This window comes from Prionailurus bengalensis, chromosome X (genome assembly GCF_016509475.1).
Source record: "Prionailurus bengalensis isolate Pbe53 chromosome X, Fcat_Pben_1.1_paternal_pri, whole genome shotgun sequence".
Taxonomy (NCBI): domain Eukaryota; kingdom Metazoa; phylum Chordata; class Mammalia; order Carnivora; family Felidae; genus Prionailurus; species Prionailurus bengalensis.
The window spans coordinates 93,160,772-93,186,627 of record NC_057361.1 but is presented as its reverse complement, the minus strand read 5'-3'; the positions used below and the strand labels follow the sequence as shown (position 1 = coordinate 93,186,627).

The following is a 25,856-nucleotide window of genomic DNA, read 5'->3' as shown; positions in this document are numbered from 1 at the left end:
GAGAGCCCCCATCTGCCCAGTGAAACGGAAGACCCAGGGAGGGGTTGGTCAGTTGGACTGCTTAGCTTAGTGGAAACCCATCCAAGCCAGCAAAATGTCAATGAGGCTGGGGATTTTTGTTTGGCGCTTCCCATCAGCATGGAAGAGCCTGTGGGACTCTGTCCCTTCTGTGGATGGGCTGACGTCTGTTGCCTTGTGGGAGGGGAGTGTGTCGGCTGGGGCGTGGAGCAGAATCCAAAGCCCCGCTTAGCACAAGGCCCGCCTTCCCAGGAAAGCTATTTTCAGAACTCATTCACCAGTATTGTTTGTGATCTGAAATGACTCCCACAGTGTTTGAAGCTAGATGGAAAAGCCCTTTGATCTGCCTAAATAAATAATAAGGAGCCCAAAGAGGGATTTCTTTTTCTTCCCGTACTGATGAAACCACCAGAGAAATTTAGTCGCATGTATTTTACAGGAAGATGTCCTCCCTCCTATGTTATCTGTGGGTCTCTCTACCTATCCCCAAAAGCGGTACGGCCCATGCTGATTACCCTCCTTTGAGCAGAATTTTAATACGCAGGTTTGCTCTAATAGTTTTGTTTTGTTTTGTTTTGTTTTTTTCCTCTATGGGAGAGGAACACGGTACTTGATACGCTTGGTGAATAATCAAACCTAAACCAGTCCTGATCGAAAGATGCTCTGTGTGGAGTTTGGGGTCTGCATCAGACAAATTCTGGCAATAAAATGTCTCCAGGGCCTGGGGTGAGGGAGTGGCACCTATTGACAAATTACTGGCAAGGGGAGGCAGTTGAACTGCTTTCCAGAAATGTGCTGCTTTTAGGTGGTGACACATTTTTCCTCCTTTATTTCCTTGAACCAACTTGCTAGACAGTTTGCGAGTACCTTTCCAAGTAACTGCTGCTAGCCCCAATTAGAAGACGGAATTCTTAGTTCTTAATCCATAAATTACAGATCAAGGCACAAAGCAAGGTCTCTGAACAAATTGCTGTGCAGAAAGCCTTTGTGTGCTTTTAGAGGTGCAGTGAAATGCTAGAGATTTGCTGTTAAAATGAACAAAATGATATAAACAATCTTTTTATTACTTCATCTTCCCTCTGCCCTCCTCCCTGCTTGAAAAATAAATATCCTGAATGCCCAGAACTCCAGATGGGGAACAAGGCCAAGCCATCTGAAGAATTAAAAGATTTTTGAATCTTTGTCTTTCTGAGTGCTGAGCCCTTTCTGCATCTGGAGTTTATACGTTTATCAACTGCTTTTAAAAAATTAAAACCTTTCTGTTTGTAAAGCAGCCACCTCCTTTCATTTGTTGAAATCATGCCCAGATCTGAGGTTTCTTGAAATCCTTGTTTAGTGGAATCTGAGGGTGACCTAACTCTGTAGTTCAGAGCAGGGTTGGTTGTGCAAGAGAAACAATCCAGGCTGTTGGTGGCACCCGCTCTGGTGAGAGTGTGCACGTGTGGGTTTGCACACGTGTGGGCCAGGAGTGTGTAGTGTGGGGGTGTGTGGGGGGGTGTGACTGAGGAGGGCGGGGGGTGAGGTGGGAGGGTGGAAGGTGCTGTGTCAGCTCGATGACAGGCTTTGGCTTTCCCTTTGTGTCCTCGCAAGCCGTCTTTGGGAGAGAGTTCCCCTGGCTTGGGGGAAGGATGCTGATTCTGGTCATTGGTCTCTGTCCCGCGTGCCTGCCAAGTCCCCTTTTCCTCCGAGCACCAGGGGCCCAGGTTGTCTTGGGAAGGAGCAGGATGAAGGGAGGGAAGGGGCAGGGAGGCAGGTCGGGGCTTCCATGGGATCATGTGATTCTATTGTCTGCAGGCAACTTGTTGTTCCTGGTTAATATGTCAGCAGGAAGTGATTTGCACTGCCTTACCGTGGAAGCGCTTGGGGACCGTGCCACTCACCCAGCTGCCACCTGTAATATTATCATTACTGTTAACTCTTATTATTTAATCTTGAGCGTAGTTTTGCTTCCTCTCACATCCCGCCCCCCCCAGCTCTCCCCGACCCCATCATGCCTCTGTCCCCTCCTCTCAGGGGGAGCTCCACAGGAGTGTTAATACAGTCCTGCTTTATTTTTGTGGTGGGTGGATGCTGGAACCCAGATGGAGTTCGTTGGCTGGAGGGCTTCCTCTCCTTTTGTGACTGCCCAAGCCTTGCTTCATGTTTGCAAACCTGCCAGGGATGGACTGCCTGGTTTTCCCAACATCATGGTGCAAGTGAAATCTGCTTCCTTTTCCAGCCTGGGGAGCCCGAGGGGCAGCTACCTTGTCTCCTTTCTTTCTTTCTTTCTTTCTTTCTTTCTTTCTTTTTTTTTTAGTGTTTATTTACTTATTTTGAGAGAGAGAGAAAGAGAAAGAGAGAGCGAGCTGGGGAAGGACAGAGAGAGAATCCCAGGCAGGCTCCGGGCTGCCAGCCCGGAGCCCAACGCAGGGTTCTGTCTCACAGACCCGGAGATCATGACCTGAGCTGAGAGATTGAGAGTCGTTGGACGCTTAACTGACTGAGCCACCCAGGCGCCCCCTTGTCTCTGTGATTTCTAAGTAGAGCTCAGAGTCGGGACCGGAGCCACTGCTGTCCTGGGCTTATCTGACTCTAAAGACTTCTTTCCAGAGACCTTGTGATCTCTTCCTTCCCCAGGCCCCTGGGAGGCCACGTACTGAGGGCATGGAGGGGCCTTTCAGCCTCCAAGCAGGAGGGAGGCCAATGATCAGTCTGTTTGAGAGAGAGGCCTGGGCTACTGATGGGGCCCAGAGGAGCCGGGAGGAGGAAACCCATTTCAGAACTGGGCATTCAGTCTTTAAAAGAGAACACCTCCCAGGCCTGGGGTTGCCAAATCTTGGCAACAAGGATGAAGGTTTATTTGGTCATTTTTTCCCTTAAATTTTGAGAGCTGGATTGGAGAACATGAAATTAAAAGTCCCTCTTTTCCTCCCAGGAGAACCAAAAGCCCCAACAAATCCCATTATATTCTAACTCTCGGGATCTATAAAAATAATGAAAGCTCTCACTCCAAGCGGAAGGAGAGCACGTAGTCCATTTTACCCCTATGGAAGCTGAAGATCACGGTACAGAAAACAGGGACCATTGATGGAGCTGAGATACAGAGCCCAGGTGTTGAGCCTGGGTTCTGGCCAGCATCTAGGTTATTGGGTATCCATTAGCAAGTGTTTAGAATGATTTTGCAGCTGTCAAAAGCCCTTCCAGAGAGGATCTCTCTCTCTCTCTCTCACTCTTTTTTTTTTTTAAGTTTATTTATTTATTTCGAGAGAGAGACCGAGCAGGGGAGGGGTAGAGAGAGAGGGAGACAGGGAACCGCAAGCAGGCTCCGCACTCGAACCCATGAACCGTGGGATCATGACCTGAGCCGAAACCGAGAGTTGGATGCTTCACCGACTGAGCCGCCCAGGCGCCGCATTGAGGATCTCGTGTAGGGATAGATACATGAACAATAACAGTAACTGAAGTGTATGTGGGAGGGACGTGCTTTAGCATCTGAAATGCCAGTTTTAAAAGTTAATTGCTCCTAGTGATTTGCCCCAGGTCCCCCCTGAATTTGATGCAATTTAGTGCCAAGATTAAATGGATATCCCATACGTAAAATCCCTAACAAGGTCAACCTATCTCACTGGGAGGTAGACAAGAGACTCTTTGTAATTCCTACTGAGCTCAAAAATGAGAAGAGCCCAGTATTTTTGCAATTCATTCGTGACCTCAGGAACAAAACGGGCTCATGCAGATTAAGTAACTTGAGCAAGGTTACACGGCTAGTAAGCAGTAGAAAAGGTCTCCAAATTCTGTCGGGATCCAAATCCCATGCTCTTAGCCATCTGTCTTCCCTGGATTGAGAAATATCAGCTGTAGGACAAGCATCCACAGGATGTGGGAGTATATGAGGTTAGTTGGGCATGGGCTGGGGGATGAACAAGTTTCTCATCTTCAGCATTTACTTACAGATATTCTTGCTAGTAGTGGTGATGGTGAAAGTGATCTTTCACATACTGTGATTGTTGCCCTTAATGACTAATAGTCCGGTGTTAGGTACAAAAGTAGGAGAGCCACATTAAGCAGTGTACCAAACCTCTCTTTCTAGAACTTTCTACAAGGAATAGGCTGGGGATCTGAACATCGTGGTGTGGAAATCAATGAATTGTGGTAGTGGTGGTGTCTCTAATGTCTGCATATCTGCATATCCTCAAGTAGTTTTCTGTGACTGTATGAATTACGAAAGAGAGTTGCTGATAGCAAGAAGAGGGCTGGTTTTGACTGTAGTTTGCCATTTGCTTGTGGGCAAGTGGAATATATTTTCTAAATCTGACTCTGCACGTGCTGACCACATACAGAACGTCAGAAGTGTTTAAAATAATGACGTGAAAATCACCTTCTGGAAGACTCATTTAAATGCTTAGACCTTCAGTGAAGCATCGGACTCTTGGTTTCGGCTCAGGTCATGCATGATCTCACGGTTTTGTGGGTTTAGGCCCCACAAAGGGCTCTGCACTGGCAGCACGGAGCCTTCTTGGGATTCTCTTGTCTTCCTCTCTCTCTGCCCCTCCCCCGCTTGCACTGTCTCTCTCTCTATCAAAATAAATTAATAAACTTAAAAAAAATGTAAATGCTTAGACTTGAGGGGTGCCTGGGTGGCTCAGTTGGTTAAGCATCCACCTCTTGATTTCGGCTCACGTCACGATCTCATGGTTGTCGTGGGATCGAGTCCTGCCTTGCGCTCCACACTGAGTGTGGAGCCTGCTTAAGATTCTCTCTCTCTCTCTCTCTCTCTCTCTCTCTCTCTCTCTCTAACAAAAGATGCTTAGATTTGAGCAACCAGAGTACAGGCATACGTCACTTAGATTTTCACCAAACAGCCCTGGAAATCACCTGGCTCAGTCGTCCACGGGATCACACCTCTGTCAGGCACTCACAGGTCAGGCCTGGAAAGAGCTGTGGAGGTCTTTGCAGAGATTTCCTTAGTCTAACCCTGCCTGCTCCTTACTTTGCAGGGACCCTGGGGGGCATCGGAAGCCTCCTCATCTCACTTCCCTGTGCCCTTGTCCCCGAGTGCCTTCGGAGAGAGCTTAACCTGAGCGCGCCCTCCATGTTTTACAGGCCGGCGCAGGACATCTCATTGTCATTGTCGGCCAGGAGCTCACGGCCTCACAGTCCTACTTCTTCCCTCACGTCTGGGGGCTCCCTGCCCTTGCTGCAGTCTCCACCAGCCACAAGACTGTCTCCTGCCCAACACCCCTTGGTCCCAAACCAAGGAGACCACTCGGCTCACCTGCCTAGGCCACAGCAGCATTTCCTTCCGAACCCGGCTCACCAGAGCGATCATTACCGGCTCACTCAGCCTGGCCTGGGTCAGCAGCAGCAACAGCACCACCACCATCACCAGCAGCAGCCAGGAGAGGCCTATCCAGCTATGCCTCGGGCCCAGCCGTCGTCCGCTTCCTATCAGCCGATGCCGGCGGACCCCTTTGCCATTGTGTCCAGAGCCCAGCAGATGGTTGAGATCCTGTCAGACGAGAACCGCAACTTGAGGCAGGAGTTGGAAGGATGCTACGAGAAGGTGGCCAGGCTGCAGAAGGTGAGGCCCCCGTTTGGGGGTATCAGAGTCATCTTTCAATCTTATTTGTTTCACATCGATGTAAGTCTCCACTTACTGGTGCCTGCCCGACTTCTGGGAAGGTCTTCTGGATTCTTCTCTCTGAAGGTTAGGTGTGGATCAGACTTGGGGAAAAGCCTTCTGCCTAACTTTCTAGGGGAAGTCACATTTGACATCTGTGTGAGGAGAAAACAAAACAAAACAAAACATAATTACACTGTTTTCCCAGACACCGTAGCCCTAATGAAAACTTGACTGGTTGGTTTCAAATTCCAAAAGGCAGAGAAACTTCTTCGTAAGGTCAGGAACCCTGACCATACCTGTATAGGTGAACATCCTGCCAGCCTTTTGTCTTGGTTATATTTTCCCCAGTACTGAATTGGGATCTTCAATGTGAAACCACAGTTCCTACAAAAATCTCACCACTGTAGTTAGATCCAGATCCTGCCCTGCCTTGTTCTGGAAAAGTCTTAGAGCGCTTTTCCAAGTGGGAGTTCTCATAGCAACTTTTTTCAGCACCTCTTCTGTTGCCTCCTTTTTGCTTTGGTTTTCCCCTACAGCTCACGGTCAGCATCTGCTGTCTCTCTCTGGTGTGTGTGGGGGGCAGGAGGGGCTTAGCACCACAGCTGGGTGACAGGTGCCAGCCCTAGGCTGAGGAAGTCCAAAAACGGGTGTATGTCCCATAGAGTTCACTTGCTTCTCTGGGTCCGTCCTGTCTTCTCCAGCTGGGACTTTAGCTCTTGAGTGCCCTAAGCGAGGAATCTTAGCTCTTGGCCTCCAGTGGCTGTCGGCGAATAGGGTTATGCCTTTGGCAGCCTCTTTGCAGCTTTTCTCATTGTGGCGCTCATGTGGTTTTGATCTCCCGACAACGTGAACTGTTCCGGGGAGGTGAGGGTGAAGGTGTGGGAGGGAGGGGACATTGCCCGGTTTTGTTCAGCAACTCTGTCCTTAGGAGACACCCAGGAGTGGAAATTTCAGGGGCCCAAATGAAACTGAGAATTTGTAAACACCAGATCTGGGTCCTAAAGTCGAAGAGGGCTTACTGTCAGCTGAGGATTTTTTTTTTTTTTTTGATGTAGCAAAACCACCTCCCTCAAAGTGTGCCAGAATCTGGACGGGATTTCTTGGGGTTGAATGAGAAGCGTTTCTGTCTGGCTTTGCCCCCACCCCCCACCCCCACTTTTACATTTTCTCCCTCCTCTCGTTTAACTGTACATCCCTCCCCCAGTCATACTGGTGCAACAAATTTAACCATACTCTCACTCTCAAAGCAGACTGGCCTGTTTGGCTGATTGGGTTAAACGGTTAATACCCCTCCCCAAACTGTATATTTCAGGGTGGCTCCAGCCCCGTCTCTGACGCAGTGATCGGCAAGGTGGGTGACAGGGGAGAGAAGCAGAATAGGATTTGTGTCGTTGTTTGTTGTTGCTTGTTCCCCAGTGGGGGGAAAGATGCCTCAACCAAGTGTCATTGGCACAGCGTGAGTGTTGCGGGGAGTGAAGGTTGACCCAATGCCACAGTGAATGAGAGGCATAAGTGGGGAGAAGAGGGAAAGGAAAGGGGGAAGAGTATGGTAGATACCAGCTGGTGCTAGACAAAATACGAAGGTCCGAGGCTCATGAGGGGAGTAATTAGACAGAAACCCACCACCACATCCCTAGACCAAACCAGGGGATATGCCCTTCTGTGACTTCTTTTCCTGGAAAGTCCTGTGGACAGAAGTTAACACCGGTCCATCTGGCGGCGGGGGGGGGGGGGGTACGGCGTCTACACAGGGGGTAGGGAAAAATTTGGTACCAGATCTCGAAATAGCACTCCGAACAACGGGAGTGAAGGGACTGCCCTCCGGGTGTGGCATTCTGTGAGGGGACTGGAAAGCCTTGCCTTCTCAAAGCTGCCCAGAGCCAACTAATACCAAGCCTGATCTTTCAAATGGAAATGTTTATTTTCTGTACCCAGCACTTGAATTTCATGCACGAGCTTTATCGGGCCCAGGCCTCGCAGATCTTGTCTCAAAATGCCATTCACCAGTTTTCACCTTCTGTGCTGTTATCTTGGTGCCATCTGCAAGGAGAAAAACACTCTGGAGTCCGCTCTTTTCTTTGGTGTAAGCCTCATTTGTTTGCAGGCAGTCCTGCCTCAGGCATCATTTTGGAGCTGGGGCAGGTGGAATCTGAGTTGTTTGGTAACCCAGCCTTTCCCCCAGTCCCCCGCTGGAGGCCTGATATTTCTCTCCATAAAGTACCCCGAGCTGTGTTAAGAAGGGTGGTGGAAAACTGAGAAAGAATGCGGAATGGCTGTAGGAGTCAGATTTAATTTGCAAATTGCTTAATAGGCCATGGGGTTTATTTATCTTATATAAATTGTATGCAAATATCTCTGTGGCTGTTTTGTGCGCAATGAAGCTATACTGGTTACGGAAAGACTCTGGAGTCTAATTTCGTGTTTTCTTCCCGATTCTGGCTGATCTGGGGCAAGACCCTTTCTCTTTGAGGTTTTGTGTGTTGTTGGGTTTTTGTTGTTGGGTTTTTGTTGTTGTTGTTGTTGTTGTTGTTGCATTTTACAGGATTTGCACTGGTGTCATAAAACACAACTCCGATCACGAATTTCTGTTCAAAAATCTGTCCTGGTCTCCCACTACGGGAGAAAGTCCAAATACCTGGCATTAAAGCCCTTTTATGATCTGACTCCAGTCTATCTTTGCAGCCAGATCTCATCAGCTTCCGTCCGTGTACCCCACAGTGTCCAGCCAAATGAGACTACTGGTCATTCTGGGAATGCATTCGCTCACTCAGAATAGAATACCCTTCCCCTCACCTCTGCTCATTGAAATCTGACCCAGCTTTCAGGATCTGACTGAAATGCCACCTCCTGCCTGAAATTGTTTGCCTCTCCCCTCACCCCAACCAGGAATACCTTTTCCTCCCCTGCTCTTTTGTGGTACTTACTTCTACTGTTGTGAATAATGCGTCCTTCTCTATATTCTTGTTCTTGATTAGGTTGAGAGCTCCTTGAAGGGAAACAATAATGTCCTCGTTCATATTCACACACCCTACCGTATTTAAAAAAATTTTTTTTAACATTTGTTTGTTGTAGAGAGACAGAGCACGAGCAGGGGAGGGGCAGAGAGAAGGAGACACAGAATCTGAAGCAGGCTCCAGGCTCTGAGCCGCCAGCAAAGAGCCTGATGCGGGGTTCGAACCCACGAACCATGAGTTCATGCCCTGAGCCAAAGTCGGAGGCTTAACCGACTGAGCCACCCAGGCACCCCACCCCCACCGTATTTGTTAAACGCTTATTTATTTGTGTGTGTGTGTGTGTGTGTGTGAGAGAGAGAGAGAGAGAGAGAGACGGAGAGGGAGAGAAGAGCGGGGAAGGGGCAGTGAGAGAGAGGGAGACAGAATCCAAAGCAGGCTCCAGGCTCTGAGCTGTCAGCACAGAGCCCGACATGGGGCTTGAATTCACAAACCATGAGATCATGACCTGAGCTGAAGTCGGACGCTTAATCGACTGAGCCCCCCAGGTGCCCCTCCCCACCATAGTTTTAAGAGTTCTGTAAATATTTGGCCCTTGGTAAAAGTTTGTTAGATTGAACTGAACTACTGCATAAGGCTGAGGCTTCGCCTCTGCCACCAACTCGATCTCAGAAAGGGCAGTTTTACTTTTCTGTCTGCTAAGATGGGAGGAGGTGTCCTTGTGAAGGCAGATATCCGGGCAAATTGAAACAAACATGGGAAAGCCCTTTGGAAACTCTGGAATAATGTTACCTATGTACCATATACATTATTAATAGTATTTTCAAAATTAGGAAGATTCTCATGCAGAAATGAAAATCATTTATAACTGTACTGATGAAATTTATTCTCTCCTACCACCTTCTCTGACGGCAGAAACGGTATTTGTTTCTAACCTGAGGGAGTCTCGTGACCCTGTGAATTAGTTGCTGAGCTGAAGGTTGATTTTAGCAATTCTTCTGGGAAACTTTTCTCATCTGACTGTGTTGTGCTGGCGTCGGGCCATCTGTAAAGCCCTGGGAGAAGCTGTTATTAAGGATTTGCATATATGTTTTCAGACCATCTTTCCCATTAAGCTCCTACCATCCCCACTATCTTTCCTCTTTTTTTTTTTTTTTTCAGGTGGAGACAGAAATCCAGCGAGTCTCGGAGGCATATGAGAACCTTGTAAAGTCATCCTCCAAAAGAGAGGCCCTGGAGAAAGCCATGAGAAATAAGCTTGAGGGTGAAATTCGAAGAATGCACGACTTCAACAGGGATCTGAGAGGTGAGGGACTTCCTTCTGAAGCACTGGCCAAGGTAGTGAAGGGAAAGGCGGGGGAGAGTACCTTCAGGCTCTCAGGGCTTGACCACCCCGCTAGCATGGTCGCTAAGTTGCAGGGCATAGATAAGGCTAGGGTTCGGGAACTGCAATACAACTTGGTCCCAAGTTTGCTTAATCGAAGTGGGATGAGGTGATGTCTGAGTCAGACGGTGTCCCTCCCGTGACTCCCGGATCCTCCTGGCCCTGCCCCCACAATCTGTGCTGCTTCTCTTCCCTTATGGGTTTTGCAGAAGCCTGCCTTGGGGCGGTGCAAGCTTGAAACAGTGACGTCCTCCACTGTTTCTAGGGCTCCCTGCTTGTGTTTCTACCTTAACCTTCATCATCTTCAAAACTGATGGCCTGGGGGATGTTATCTTCCGTCTTTGGATTTAGATGACCTTATTGATCAAATGAGACAACTGAACTGGATGCTGCCCATGGTCCCCTTCTAGCTCTGATGTCACACGACTTTGAAGACTTTTTATGACGACTTTGGTGCTCTTTTTTCCTGGTGAATGAAAGATGTCATATATTCAGGGATAGATTCCTTCATTCGCATCTAGAATTCCACACTTAGGTTTTGTCAGTGAGGAGTGAAAGTGTTCGGTACTCACCTCCTCCTTCCCTACCATGGCTCTGTTCTGTTTGGGGTTCCACATTTGCAAATGTGTGTCTGTGTCACCTATTCCTGAGTAACAAGAAGAAGCAGGCTTGTTTTGCCCAAGATCAGTATTTATTTTTTTATTTTGAGAGAGAGAGAGAGAGAGAGCAAGAGCGCGAGTGGTGTCAGGGCAGCGAGAGAAGGAGAGAAAATTCCAAGCAGGCTCCACCCTCTCAGTGCAGAGCCCGACGCAGGGCTCAAACTCGTGAACCGCGAGACCATAACCTGAGCTGAGATCAAGAGTCAGACGCTCAGCTGACTGAACCACCCAGGCGCCCCCCTCAAGATCAGTGGTTAGAGGGCAGACACCATGTGCTTGGAAGTTCGTATATGAGGACCTGTTTGTTGATTGTCTTTGAATTCCACAGAGCGTCTCGAGACTGCCAACAAGCAGCTTGCGGAGAAGGAATATGAGGGGTCGGAGGATACTAGAAAAACCATCTCTCAGCTGTTTGCAAAAAGTAAGTCTGAAAGCTCCAGCAGCAGGTATGAATGTGTGGTTGGGAGCGAGATGTGTAAAAAGATCACACAGTTCTGTTATCTGTCTAGAACAGCCAGAACAGGGTGAATGCCATCTAGGGATTCTTTTTCCTGTTGGGGCATAAAGTTGGGAGTGTTGTTCTTTTCCTTCTAGGCCAAGAAGGCTGCTTGCCACATTTAGTCACATCGACGTGGCTCTTTCTGGATTAAAGCAGAGAAGCCCCTTTGAAATCCCTGCTTTTGTCAAGGCTAGCTGCAAAGGACCTCAGTGAACATGGGGTCGCTTAATGTTGAAGGGATTTATTGTTGAGGGCTCCATGTGCTGGCTCTGGTAGAGATGGGATTAACATGCAGGATTGATGATTAGTGTTTGGGATACCTGATGTGCACCTGCGGCTCCCTTGGTTCAACACCCTGTATTAAATCATATCGTCACATATTGGCAGACTCCAAGGGCAGCTACAGGAGGACCCGCCGCTATGGCCTGAACTAGTGACTCTGGTTGGAGAGTTGGAGGGGTGGGGGAGGGCAGAACTATGTCTTTCCTCATAATACTGTTTCCTTTGTCTGGAAATACTCCGGAGGACCGTGACAATGAACTAATCCTGTTCTTTATCGGTCCCTAATAGACTCCACCCAGCTAGACAATGCCTCATTCTTTCCAATTGCTACAATAAAACCAGCAATAAAAACTATGCAGTGGATTGAGTCCACAGGGGGAAACAGATGAACTACCCTCGCTTCTGCAGATGTCCATAATTGGTGTTCCCTACTCCCAGCCTCCCTCACTGGGGCTCCCAGCTAGAGTAGTGCATGGTGGGGACTTGTCAGGCCCCATCTCTGCTGGGCCTCCACATGACCCTTTCAAGTCATTCCATGCGGCTTCTAGTCAGCTTTTACAAGTTTGTTTGATCTTCACTTACAATACCCCCCTCCCTTCCCGGGTTGCTCTGTTGTGCTCTGGCCTCAGAAGTGGGGCTTTTTTTTCTTCCTCATTTCCCTGAGCCTCCCGTTCCTTTGTCAGTATGTCTTAGAGGGAAGAATGTAGTTTTTCTGGTGTCATCAGTACCTCGTGTAAATTGTTGTGAAGTTGCTTTTGCGGTGTCACCGTTACCCTGGAAGGTAGTTCGCTGGTGGAGAAGATGGCGGCCTCCCAGGACAAAACGAAACAAAAGAGAAAAATGTATGGATTCTTGCCCTGGGATCTGCTAGTTCATATTCCTCCGTGTGTGTGTGGCGATGGTATTTCAGGTGTGCCACGAGCTCTGCTACTGGTTTATACAATGTGGGAATTTAGTAGAAACAAAAATTGTATTAACAATGCGGTGAGGGACTGTCGAATGGTTCTAGAAGGGAAAAATGGACTCCACTCAGCAAGCGGGGAAGAGGGCATGACTTACGGCCCTTTAGTTCTTTTCGCCTTTGGACATCGACGGGGTGCTGCATGGTTGGGGCTGTGGCAAGAGCCAAGAAGGTCCTCTTGAAAAGCCTCCCTGGGGAATGTGCTCCAGTTACACTAAAGAGACCCAACCAGCTCAACCCTAGGAGAAGGCAGTCTCATTAGAAAGAGTTTAGAACAGCCTGGCCTTAAGTATGGGCTCCAGTGTGTCCTCAATTACTAATTGTGAGGCCTGGTACACGTTATTCAAGCCCTCCGAGTCTCGTTTTTTTTTTTCACATACAAAATGGAAAAGAGAATAACGCCTCCCTTGTATGGCTCTCCTGAGGATTAAGTTAGTACAATATTTTGGTGTGCAGTGAGTACTCAACAAATGTTCATTTCTTTCCGAGGTGCCCCTCTATGGGTAGGTAAAGGGAGAGTGGGAGGGAACCCGGGGCTGCCCTATTAAAGTTTCTCTTAGAAACTTAAGTATCACGGTGTGCAGAGGAAGGGCACTCTAACCCCCAAGTGAGAATCAAAACTGTCCCTTTGCGTTTCTGGTATGAGGTTTGTCCCCGTTAAAACGGGAGGGACCTAGAAAGGCAGGGGGGTATCTACACGTGTCATGGTCATCTGTACCTACAAGGCAATCCTGGACTTATTTCAGTTGGAAAATCACGTCAGTGAGTAAAGGGTGGGATTTCAGGTTTTCTACATTCTACGGAATACCATTTTTAGATCGATTTAACGTATTGTCAGGAGGAGGTAACTGGGAAAATTTCGGGGGGCTTAGTTGCTCTTTTGCCAATACAAGACCACTTGAGGAAATACAATTGAAGACCCAAGCCTACCTGTTCTGTGTGTGTGTATTCTTTGCATAATACTTTTCATAAAACTTTTTTTTTTTTACATCTGCATTCACCTTGCTTGTGTACCACAACCATTGTTAGGTGACTTTTCTGAGTTTACATAACAAGTTAGCGGTAGAGCCAATGATAGGGTCTCAATCTTGGGTATCCTGGTGCATTTAGCCGTGTGTTAGAGGATATCTAGTAATGGGTATGATTGTCAGTTTTGCTCAGGTAAGCTTTTGAGCTAGCTCCAGAATGGCGGTATTGATAATTCATGTCTTCATAGATAAGGAAAGCCAGAGGGAGAAGGAGAAGCTGGAGGCCGAGCTGGCCACTGCCCGTTCTACCAATGAGGACCAACGGCGACACATTGAAATCCGAGACCAGGCCCTGAGCAACGCCCAGGCCAAGGTGGTCAAGCTGGAGGAAGAGGTATGTGCGGTTTCCTTAAGGTAGCATATGAGTCCCAAAGAGGGGGCGAGCTGGAAAATCAGGGGCACTGGGGACTCCCCATTTTTGTGAACTGGCACCTATGCTGTCCCCCAACCGGAAGGTACCATCTGCTACTTCTCCTTACAGCTCTCCCGGTATGAGTGGACTTTGATTTCTTTCTTCTTCCCTGCAAGTCCCTTCCTTTGGCTCCAGAAGAGAAAATCACCAAGGTCAAGAAGTAATTTCCATTTGCTCATTCAAATAATAAACTGACCACCTCCTTCCAAGTTCTTACTATGGACCTAGCCCTGCCTTAGGCTTGTGACAGATGCATATTTTTTTTTTTAATTTCTGCCCTTATAGGGCTTTAAAGCTTTCTCTTAGAAGGGCTAAAAAATGGCTCCAGATATTTTAAAGTACTCCAAGGATCTTAAAATCAAAATGGTCCTTGTCTCCTGATATTCAGTGGGAAGTTGGTCCACTCGGGTTAAAAAAAAAAGAAGAAGAAGAAGAACCTTGATGGCTATGGCTCTCGTCCTAGGATTTATTTTGCAGATTGGTTCTGAAATAGAAGCAATCTTGAAGGGGTCCAAGACAGGATGGGACCCAGGGAAAATTTACAGTTTATGGCAGGCCAGGAAATGTGCCCTGGGCCTTTACTGGCTATGTGACAGGGAGAAAGTGTCAGTTATTTGTGTGCAAGGATGGGGTCTTTCCTTGACAAATACAAGGGCCCCCCAAATCCTAAGCATATGATAAATGTGCATCTGATTAGTCTTGATGTGGATGTTACTCGATTGCAACACTGAACTGTGTTCATGTGAAATAGAGGGAATATTGCTGCTGGACTGTCATTAATTAATCGTGGGTGTCCGTCGTCATTGTATTGACGCTTCAGTGTTTTGTACTACAGGGAATGGGTATGTTCCAACAAAAATGGATGCCAAAGTGTAACTTGGTGAAGAAAATTTCACATCTCACTATTCTAAAACTTGAATGTTTAAAAAAAAATTTTTTTAATGTTTATTTTTGAGACAGAGAGACAGAGTGTGAGTGGGAGAGGGGGAGAGAGGTGGGGGGGGGGAGATGCAGAATCTGAAGCAGGCTCCAGGCTCCGAGCTGTCAGCACAGAGCCCGACGCGGGGCTCAAACCCAGGAGCAGCGAGATCATGACCTGGGCCGAAGTCAGATGCTCAACCGACTGAGCCACCCAGGCGCCCCTAAAATTTGAATTTTTTTAAGACAAAAAATAGCCTCCATTGTAACAAATTGGAAGCTTTATAAACCTGAGACCAAAAAAAAAAAAAAAAAAAGTGTTTCGTGACCAAGCCCTCAGCCTTGTGGCTTTGGTATGTGAAGTGTCTTTCCTACCTTCATTCATGACCTGCCTCCTCTCCCTCGGGAAGAATGGTTCTAGTTCCCAGAGATCTCCTGACTCACAGATATCTTTTGCTTTTTGGGGATGGGGATTAAAGTGCTTGCTGGGATTGGGTTGTGGATTCATACATTTCCAGTAGGTAATATTGCCTGACCTATGATGTCCTTGACCTGACTTACTTAATCATTCAACTACAGGTTGTATAAAATCTGGCTAGCGTCCTGCTTCATCCGTGGTCTGTGTCAACTGCTGAGTTGCTTTCCTGAACATGAGGAATATTCGTATATGTCTGGTGTCCAGACCTCAGGGGCACACTGCTTAACCTTTTGCTACTTCTCGTACATTCTTTCCCTTCCCCCTCTTGTGAAGAAATCGCAGAATCAATTACAGGACAAGGATAAGACTGTATTATTTTAGAGAAGGGACGAGAGACTGGCCGAGAAGTAGCTTGTTGGGTAGAGCCAGGAATAAAACTGGAATCTCATGACTCCCCAGCCCATGAATTCCCTAGCCCTTGCTGCTCGTCTCCCGATCTGAATCATCCTTTGGTTCCATTCCCAAGGAGAAAATGTGGGCGCTTCTTGTTCAGATTTAGTAACCCCTGCATCTTTTCATTAAAAAAAAAAAACGCTCTACCCGTTGGGCCCCTCTTTTTCAACAAGAGGCTTGTCCAGACTGCTTCGAGATTGGGGTATATACACAGTCCTGCTGCCCCTCCAGGAAGGGTGCCCATCCAGTAGGAGGTAAATGGGACAAAGACTCTGCAACTCTCTCGGTTTGCTGTGTCCTAGGGCTCAGTGGTAACTGGTTGTTAATCATGAAAATAATATGCATCTAAGGAGAGGATGTTAATTTGTAGTTCCCACTGGGCAGCCCTCACTGAAACAGTTGCCTGAAATATATTTCTGGCTTCAGACTTCTGAGGCTTTTCTGGGCATTCGTTCCAGAGATTTGTAGTCGTCTTCCAGGGCCCTGCCCCCAAAACACGTAGATTTACAATTTAAAAAAGAAGTTCGCAAACTTAGGCTAGGGTTGAATCATGGCATCTAGCGGCCAGATATGTCAAATGAACTCATCAATTATTGTTAATTTTTTAGCCCTCATCCAACTTGTGCTTTCGCTCAGAGGCTAGTGGTTGGGAAATTCTGAGTTGCTCTTGCTACAGGAGGTGGAACATTTGATGGGGGAGAGCGGGCTGGGAGCCTTCTACCCAGTAGAATCACAAGGGCAGAGGCCGTGTAATATCTTCCAGACTCTTTTTCTCAAGAAAAATCCACTGATTCGTGTTTTCTTTTCTGTTTTAGCAGCCTATCAGAGCTCGCTTTGCTCTTAGGTGGTGTTTGTCTTGTCTCCTCTGTAATATTCAAAGGAAACATTCCTTTTCCTTATTCTCAAATACAGGAATTGATCATTGAAGTTTGGCTTTTCTGCTGGCACTCAACCCCCACTAAGCTCGTTCTACCTGGCCTCAAATTTTTTAAGTACGGGACATTAGGGAAGGTGGCCCTGGAACTAATCGAGTAAGGAATCTTTACTGTTCACAAAATCCGTGAACATCTCTAAATCAAGAAATGGTATTCGCGAACAGAAAATGTATTCCTCTATCTGTTGGAGATGGCTTATGTATAATCCTTTTGGAAGGCAGAGGAATATGTCAGACATTTGCCTATGTCTTGTATAAACAGAGAATTAAGTTATGGCTCACAAATGGCACCCCGAATTTTTCCTAGAAGTTCTTCCAGGGGAAATATTTGTAGTCTGCTTAGCAAAGGAGAATTAGGGAAATTTTCCCAAATTAAGTCATTTGTCTAGGGAGTATTTTCTTAGCCTGCTAAGTGTCAGGGCAGGTCAATACATATATCAAGTTGTTATGTTGTACACCTGAAACTAATATAATGTTATATGTCAAATATATCTCAATTAAAACAAAGACTTCCAGGGAAACATTATGGCTACATTAACGGTCCAAGGACCCTTGCATGCATTTACGTCTTTCTCTGTACAAAGTCCTCACGTAGATGCTTTTCTCGAAATTCATTTCATTTTTCTAATCCCATGAAGACTCTTGCCCGTGATACTGTGCATCCACTGTGCTCTCTAAGCTCTATACAGAAATGTGCCTCAGGCATACAGAGAACTTTCTCCCGCCGCCGTCACAACTTCCGTCCCCTTCCACACTCAGCAGAGATTCTCTGATGGACCCCATTCTGTTGACGTTAGGGAAAGTATCTTGCTGGCAAGGGGCTAGCACTTTTACTAAAGAACAGACCTGTTTGGGGTTTTGTTGTTTGTTTTTTGTTTTCTGGGGTTTTTTGTTTGTTTGTTTGTTTGGTGCTTCACTATGATCCAGGTCTTGCCACCAATCTGCAGCCTATGCAGCAAGCAGCAGCCAAGGTAAATGGTGCCTTTCCATCCTTGCCCTTATCTTTCGGGACACGTAGGTCCTGTTGAAGTGAAGGCTCATTAAACTCCCAAGTCAAAAGAACTCTGTGTCCCACAGCAACCATGGCATTCTCCCATTCAGAGAGATCTCCCCCACCCCCACCAATTCGACCTCACTGGAGAGTTTCGACAGATGCCTGGCATATCCACTCACAAGGCTCAAGGCAGCCCAGGCTTCTGGCTGGCTACTGTCTTATGATGACCCAGAGCCGAGCCACTGCTTGGGTAATTGTTTCAGGGATGGTGGGAAAAAGGCCCCGGCGAGATCAAAGAGGGAAGATGCTGCGGGTGGGCCGCTTACTGAGAAGAGTGCACTGGAAGGGACAGAGCGGAATGTGGGAGGGCTGGCAAAAAAACAAAAAACAAAAAACAAAAGAAAAAAACAACGACAAAAAAAGCCCAACAACAACCACCACCAGTGAGCCTTGTTTTTTGGCCCGAGGCTAGAATGACGGCCACAGAGATTCAGGGAAAGGGGGCCCAAGTGTTAACCTTGGCTCAACTACGATGGCTGGTGATGCCTTAGACATCGCAGCGATAACTCTTGGTGGCAGCGCGTTTTCCAGTGTCCTTTTGCCACTGCGCTCGGTTCTTCAGAACGAAATTCATATTGTTTCCCTCCATTTCCACTATTAGTCTCTATGGCTGATAGTTTCTCTTATGTCTGGCTACCTTGCCACTTGTTTGATTTGTCATTTTGGTTGGAGAGATGGACAGCTTTGTGCCATCCTCACAGTACCGTGACTGGTCTCCTTTCCCGGGAGTAGAGGAAGCCGTGCTAGGCGTCGACATTTATGTCCCATCCCAAATAATCGTGAAACAGACAGGGTTTTGTTGCTCTAGGTAAAACTCATGTAATAGTTACGCTGGATTATAAAGTCTGGATGGAAGATCTGAGTACGTTATCTAGCCAGGAATCTTCCAGGGTGTTCTGCTGATGAATTATTGACTCATTTGAAGGGCATTTCATCTAAGAATGGCCTTTCCTAGATTTAAGGCCGCATATTTTATTGAGGTAGGTGTTGCTGCACCCAGTATGTGAAGAAATTATGTCCCCACCCCAAATAGAGACGGAGTGACCTCCCAGAGCTTGCTTTCTCTCAGTTTTTTTTTCCTGTGGTTTTACCTTTTTAAATTCCCAAAGTAGAAGCCTTGTGTAATTCCTTCAGTCTCCTTAACAGAATGAACTCCGTTCTCTTGGTAGCAAGTTTCTAGAGGTGGTTTCAACAGACACAGGCAGCTTGCTAATACCAGGGTAGTGTTACCAGATTGCTTCACAGGGAACTCTTACTTGGAGCCCGGGGCTCCTGAGTAAGGCTGAATCAAATCCAACAGAAATCACTAACGGCTCACGGAGCAACAGATAACTAGTTGTGTGGAGAGGAGACGAGGAAAGAAAGTACAGTTTATTTCTGTGTTTGTTTAAATGTTTGTTCACTTATTTCTTTTGAGAAGGAGAGCCAGGGAGGGAGAGAGAATCCCAAGCAGGCTGCTCTGTGCTGTGAGATCGTGACCTGAACTGAAATAAGACTCAGACGCTCAACCAAGTGAGCCACTCAGGCACCCCCTTATTTTTTTTTTTTAAGTTTACCTGTATATTTTAAGAGAGACTGAGAGTGCATGCACACGAACCAGGGAAGGGCAGAGAGAGAGGGAGAGAGAATCCCAGACGGGCTTTGCACTGTCAGCACAGAGCCCGACGTGGGGCTCGAACCCTTGAACTGTGAGATCGTGATCTGAGCCAAAATCTAGAGTCAGATGCTTCACCGACTGAGCCACCCGGGTGCCCCAGAAAGTATCCTTCCATTGTGACATTTGTGACACAGTGAGTGGAGTTGTGGGCAATGGAAGGGAAGATGAAAATGAGACATAGTGAAGGATGTTTTCTATGGCACTGGACTTAGTTCTGTATTATTTGTTTCAGTGTCTTTTAGCCAATGAAGTGTGTGTATATGATGATGTTCAGCCAGCCAGTAATAATATCCCACCCCCTCTACCTATCCATCTGTATATTTTTATTACTTAGTAAGATCTTACTTTTTAAGCTTTTTTAAGTGTTTATTTTTGAGAGAGAGAGAAACACACACAGCACAAGCAGGGGAGGGGCAGAGAGAGACAGAGAGGAAGACACAGAATCCGAAGCAGGCTCCAGGCTCCGAGCTGTCAGCACAGAGCCCGATGTGGGGCTCGAACCCATGAACCTCTAGATCATGACCTGAGCCGAAGTCGGACGCTTAACCAGCTGAGCCTCCCGGGCGCCCAAGAGTTTACTTGTTAAGACTGGTTTTGGGTTCCCCCCAAAATAGAAGGGGAAAGTACAGAAATTTCCCATATACTCCCTGCCCCCACACCCGCATAGCCTCTGCCATTATCAACATCCCCCACCAAGAGGCAAAATTCGTTATAGTAGATGAACCTTACATTCACACATCATTGCTCCAAAGTCCGTAGTTTATATTAGGGTTCACTCACGGTGTTGTGCATTCTGTGGGTTTGGATAAATGTATAAGGACAGGTGTCTGTCATTATGGTATCATATAGATTATTTTCGCTTCCTAAAAATTCTGTGTTCTGCTTATTCATCCCTACCCCCTATGTATTTTTTTTAACTTTTTGAAAACATTTCCAAACGTATTATTATATCTCCCACTATGAACCTTGCAGGTTTTGTCTGCTTTCAACAGATTAGGACATTGAAGTGCAGGCAGATTATACAGTTAGTGATAAATCTAAGACAAAATCCAGATCCCTTAATTCTAAAATATCCTACCCTATGCTGTGTCCACCAGTGCATACATGGAAAAGGTTAATCATTAAATGACTTCCTTGCAAATGGCCGAGATCAATGGGTAGCTTTAGGGGCCCCAGGAGTAGTTTTGTATATAGCCATCCTTAAAAAAATACATTTGAAAGACGTCCACAGTTGTTGGAAGGAGGGAAAAGATGCCATCACGTGGTATTCATTTGCAGGGATCAGATTTTCCTGAGTCAGAAGGAGGTTAAGAGATCTGCCAAATGCTTGGGAATGGGTTCAAATTATTGCAGAAGTGCAATGGAAAAATATGATTGATTGAGCTCAAGAGTATCTGCCCTATTCTTCGCTGGATTGCCTTTCTGCCATTCATCCCACTTTGGTTCCCCTTTAAAAAATTCTCTCTTAATCCGAATGACGTGACACCCTTAACTTGACTTGCCAAACGGAGTAGATACATTAATGAATGTACGTGTTTATTTTTTATATGTTTGTAGTGTTACAGCTGAGCTATGCTATGCTCATTTTTACTCTTCTGTTCGACAGCTATTTCATATGAGCTGGTCACCAAGAGGACCGTGAAAACATGAACTCGAACTAGGACCTCAGAGGGATGCAAAGGAAAAAAGGGCCCTGCCCTAATGGGGCTTATGGGATGTTGCTCTCTAATGGGGCAGGGACTTTGTCTTGCTTTTCGTTGCGTCACTGCTCCTCTCAGATGTAGAATAGGGCCCGACACATGATAAGCATTCAGTAAGTTTCTGTTGAATGAACGAATGAACAAACGAACAAATCCACACATGAATAAAATCTTACACAATGACTGATACTACTAGAGTGCACATTATGAGAGACTTCGAGAAAAGCAACAATCAGGGTCAGGTCAGATGATTTGAATGACAGATTATTCTGTGACTAAAGAGAGCATGATAATATTAAAGTGTGAATATAAGCAGTTGTTGAAGGTGCGGCATGAATGAGATCTCCTCAACATTATTGACATTGGGGGCCAGATAATTCTTCATTGGTAGGAGTAGAGGAGGCTGTCTTGTGCATTGCAGGACGTTCTATCCACAAGAAGCCAGGAGCAACCCAGTCCGAGCTGTAACAACCACAAATGTCTCCACACATTGCTGAATGACCCCTTAGGGGAAAAATCGCCCCCAGTTAAGAACCATTGGTATAGAAGCAAAAGAATAAACACCCATACATTATTAGACCTTTGTGGTAGCAGGTAGGGATGGAGTTGGAAGGGAAGGGGAGTCTAAAATATCAAGACACAAATTAAGAGTGATTTAAGGAACACCATTAGGAGAATATAGAATTATAGAAAGCAAGGGAAAGGGAGCTCTGACAAGTTTTTGAAAACTGGCTTTTGGAAAGAAAACTTGAATGGGTGGAATGATTTCTCCTATTCACTGAATATCCAGAGATCATTTGTTTTATTTTTTTTAATGTTTTATTTATTTTTGAGAGAAAGAGAGAGAGAGGCAGAGAGAGAGAAAACAAGCGGGGGAGTGGCAGAGAGAGAGGAAAACAGAGAATCCGAAGCAGGCTTCAGGCTCTGAGCTGTTAGCACAGAGCCTGACACAGGGCTCGAACTCATGAGCCCCGAGATCATGACCTATGCCAGACTCGGACGCTTAACAGACTGAGCTGCCCAGGTGCCCCGAAAATTTGGTTTAAATGATGGATTTACTTGGCTTTTTCTAGAGGCCCATGAGTACTCATCTCTAGACCTGAGCCACTACCTTGGCTTTAGAAACTTTTCAAGTGAACTTTCACTTCCTTGAATGCTGAAGACATGGAGAAACGAATCATCTGAGATCCTATGGAGAGTACACCCATTACATGTTCTGTCTTTTGCATGCACATACACACAAACTAAAGCAGAACTTCTATTTTGTTTTTGCCCCCAAGAATGCGCCCATACAGAATTCTGGGATCTCATTTTGCCTCCTTCCTCAGTTGTTGGTCAACGTTGAAGGGGAAAAGGGGAAGTTGAGATCCATAAAATAGTTGTGAATTGAAAGACTATTAGAGACCTTCTGAGGTCATCTCTCTAGCCTAGTGATTTCTTTTTACTTCTTTTTTTTTTCAACGTTTTTTATTTATTTTTGGGACAGAGAGAGACAGAGCATGAACGGGGGAGGGGCAGAGAGAGAGGGAGACACAGAATCGGAAACAGGCTCCAGGCTCCGAGCCATCAGCCCAGAGCCTGACGCGGGGCTCGAACTCACAGACCGCAAGATCGTGACCTGGCTGAAGTCGGACGCTTAACCGACTGCACCACCCAGGCGCCCCTAGCCTAGTGATTTCTTTTTAAATTTCTTAAAATCTCCATATCCAAAGGCACTGAGGTGTGAAATACTATGGGGTCCTCAGGGACCTTAAATTATTTAGCCATGCTGAGGTGTCACGTGTGAAAACATGATGGAGTGAGGTCAGATGACAGGCCCAATCGCTAGGGCAGACAGACAACACACAAGAACATGTATATATTCATATATATTTTCGACGATGTGGCAGTCTTTGTTGAAGTTAAGTTTTAGGTAGAACCCTAATATATACAACACGTAAAAGAGAAGCCATTTGATACAACTTACCCACCACCGTGGCCTCTGAAGCACTCCACAGAACAATTCAAAAATCACTCCAGGGTCTGGCATTTTATCTACAGAAGGACCGGATAGTAAACAGTTTCAGTTCTGTAGACCATACAGTTTCTTTTGTAACTGGCCCTGCTCAACTCTGCCATTCTAGCCGGAAGGCATCTGTAGCCAATATATAAATGAATGGAGATGGATGGATTTAGCCTGCCGCTGACCATTTTCCTTTGCTGACTCCTGAAACCCTCCTCATTTTGTACAAATTGGGATGCTGAGGCCGAAAACACGGAAACAAATTACCATCAACGGCAGAGCTAGGACTAGAATCCAAGTTCCCTGATTGCCACTTGGTTCCTTTAGCTTTCATTTCGCTGTCAAATAGAGAAATAGCTGGGGGCGCCTGGATGACTCAGTCAGTTAAGTGTCCGACTTCCGCTCAGGTCATGATCTCGCAGTCTGTGAGTTCGAGCCCCGCGTCGGGCTCTGTGCTGACAGCTGGGAGCCTGGAGCCTGTTTCAGATTCTGTGTCTCCCTCTTGCTCTCTGCCCCTCCCCCACTCACGCTCTGTCTGTCTCTCTGTCTCAAAAATAATAAACATTAAAAAAATTTAAAAAAAAAGAAATATGTGAGACTCTGTGTGGTATTGTAGGGAATGAGGTCTGCCTAAGGCTCTTTTTTTTTTAAAGCAGTACCTTTGACTCTAAGTAAAGTATTTATTTCTCATTTGGAGAAATGTTGTCATTTGGAGAAAATAGGGTGTCCATGTGGCTACTTAGCACTTGCTTCTAATTGTATCTCCAGTGAATGGCCTTGTCTTATAAAGATATCTGAAGCTCTATCATATGAAGCGTTTGAGGATTAGTTTTATATGTCTTCCTAGGGGAAAATGGCTGTGTTTTTAATGCCTTTAAGTGTTTTTTTTTTTTAATTTGAGTGTAGTTGACATACAATATTAATTTTAGGTATACACCATAGTGTTTCAACAATTATGTGCATTACAAAATACTCACCATGATAAGTGTGCTACAGTATTATTGGCTACATTCGTATGCTGTGCTTTTCATATATATTTTATATTTTATATATTTTAGAACCAGAAGTTTGTACCTCTTAATCCCCTTCCCCCACTTTGCCCATCCCCCACTCCCCTCCCCTTTGGCAACTGCCAGCTTGTTCTCATATTTACGAGTCGGTTTCTGTCTTTGTCGTTATTTGTTTGGTTTGTCTTCATTTGACATGAATGTGATAATTAGAGTTACAGAAATAATGAGAACCATATCAAGGCTATCTGGCATGAATGTTCAGAGTTGAAAGGACCAGAGCATGTGTGATTTGACATTAACTTTTTTTTTTAAAAAAAAAGAACAACTCTAAGTACTTTTTGTATGAGGTGGTCTACTAAGCACGTCATGTGTTATCTCATTTGATCTTTATAGAGGTATATCACATTATCATCATCTCCATGTTGTTGGTGGACGAATTACATAGCCTACCTAAGTTTGCGTACCTAGTGAGTGGGAGAACTCAGATTGTTTGAGGCCAGAGCTCATGACCATAACCGTTTTACTATGTGGCCTCTCTTTTTACCTAAGAAGGAACCACTGGAGTTTCTGATCACATTGGAAGATGAAGTTGGGGATCCAGAATGTCCTAATTAACAATCTAACATTTGAGGAGCTTAGCACAGGAGATACGTGTACAGGGGCGAGGCAGAAAAGAAAAGGGGATTTATCACGATGACGATAGTAGAGGAATGAATAAACCATATAGACCTTTGTTCCTTTCTACATATAGATGAGATCTAGAAAACAGAGTACGTAACTTAGAATACAGCTGACTTGTGGATTTCATCTCTAGGGTCTTGCATTGGTAGCATCCAACACTTGTCCTTTTCTGTCTTAAGTTATCTACAGATTAAGCATTTGCTAAATGACCATGGTATTTATGGGTGAACTACACTCTTTCTTCTTTTAAAGGAGGTGGGAGGTGAATTATGCCAGTAACCGTGGTCTTGGTACCTTATGTATAATCATCTCAGTGGCAAAGCATAATTGGATTTGTGAAAGCTGTCTGACCTGCATGCCTATCTTCACCCAGCTCAGAAAACTCCCTGGGCCTTTATTGCTTTTCCCTTCCGGAAGGGTTGGTTCAGTGACTTCTACTGCTGGAGATGCTTTTGCTAAGGTATTAAGGTTTTCTTTCTCAAGAAAGGCAGGGTGTGGAGACCTCCACCAGGCCCTGGGCTGCTTGTTTTTCAGTTCTCTGAGCTTGCACCGGAGTACTTTACCATTAAGGCAAGAACTGCATGCTAACTTTAATTGCCTTTAAGTATAACTGCTGTAAGCCTCAGTAATTATAGTTAACATTCTCTGCATTAACATTGCACTGCTCCCCTAGGATTTTCAGAGTGATTCACAAATACATGCATTCAACTTGAAATAGCTCGTGAGGATTATGGAACCCAAAAGGTGAAGTTAGAGGATATTCCCTGCTCTCCAATTATTCTAAGCTTAGCAAATAGGAAGGCAGAGACATCCATGGCCTAAAGGTCTTGATTGCCCTAGACATTGTTGTTACAAATAGTTACTTATCCTAGGAAAGAAAAGTGTAAGCTTGCTGAAAGAAAGAGAATGGCTTTTGTTTGTTTTATTTTCTAGGAAAAAGTCTAATGGATAAAAAAAAAAAACCATCTAGACTTATAACTCACCTCAACTGGTCCACAAGGCTAAATTGAAGTAGATCTTAGAATGAAAGGAAGTGTCAAGAAAGTATAGGAAAAGAATTTTTTTAAGTTTTCTTTTCCAAGTCACTTAGGCAAAGTATACCACAGGTCTGATAGGAAAATATAAGATCGGTTTTCTACAACCTAGATGAAGTTTGGCTATCCTCATTTGGGGACAAGGCATTTAAGACAAGGAGAGTTCGGCATATGCCATTGCTGTCTGACTGGACATTCT

The 25,856-nt window shown here is 45.8% G+C and overlaps 1 protein-coding gene across 1 annotated transcript in view; it reads left to right on the top strand.

Annotated features, from left to right (window-relative positions):
- AMOT (angiomotin) overlaps nt 1-25,856 on the top strand; it is a 63,196-nt gene that overhangs the window by 19,483 nt on the left and 17,857 nt on the right. The window contains exons 5-8 of the mRNA XM_043571340.1: nt 5,101-5,578; nt 9,733-9,877; nt 10,943-11,035; nt 13,573-13,718. Coding sequence (XP_043427275.1) covers nt 5,101-5,578; nt 9,733-9,877; nt 10,943-11,035; nt 13,573-13,718 — 862 coding nt within the window. The remainder of the gene's footprint in view (nt 1-5,100; nt 5,579-9,732; nt 9,878-10,942; nt 11,036-13,572; nt 13,719-25,856) is intronic.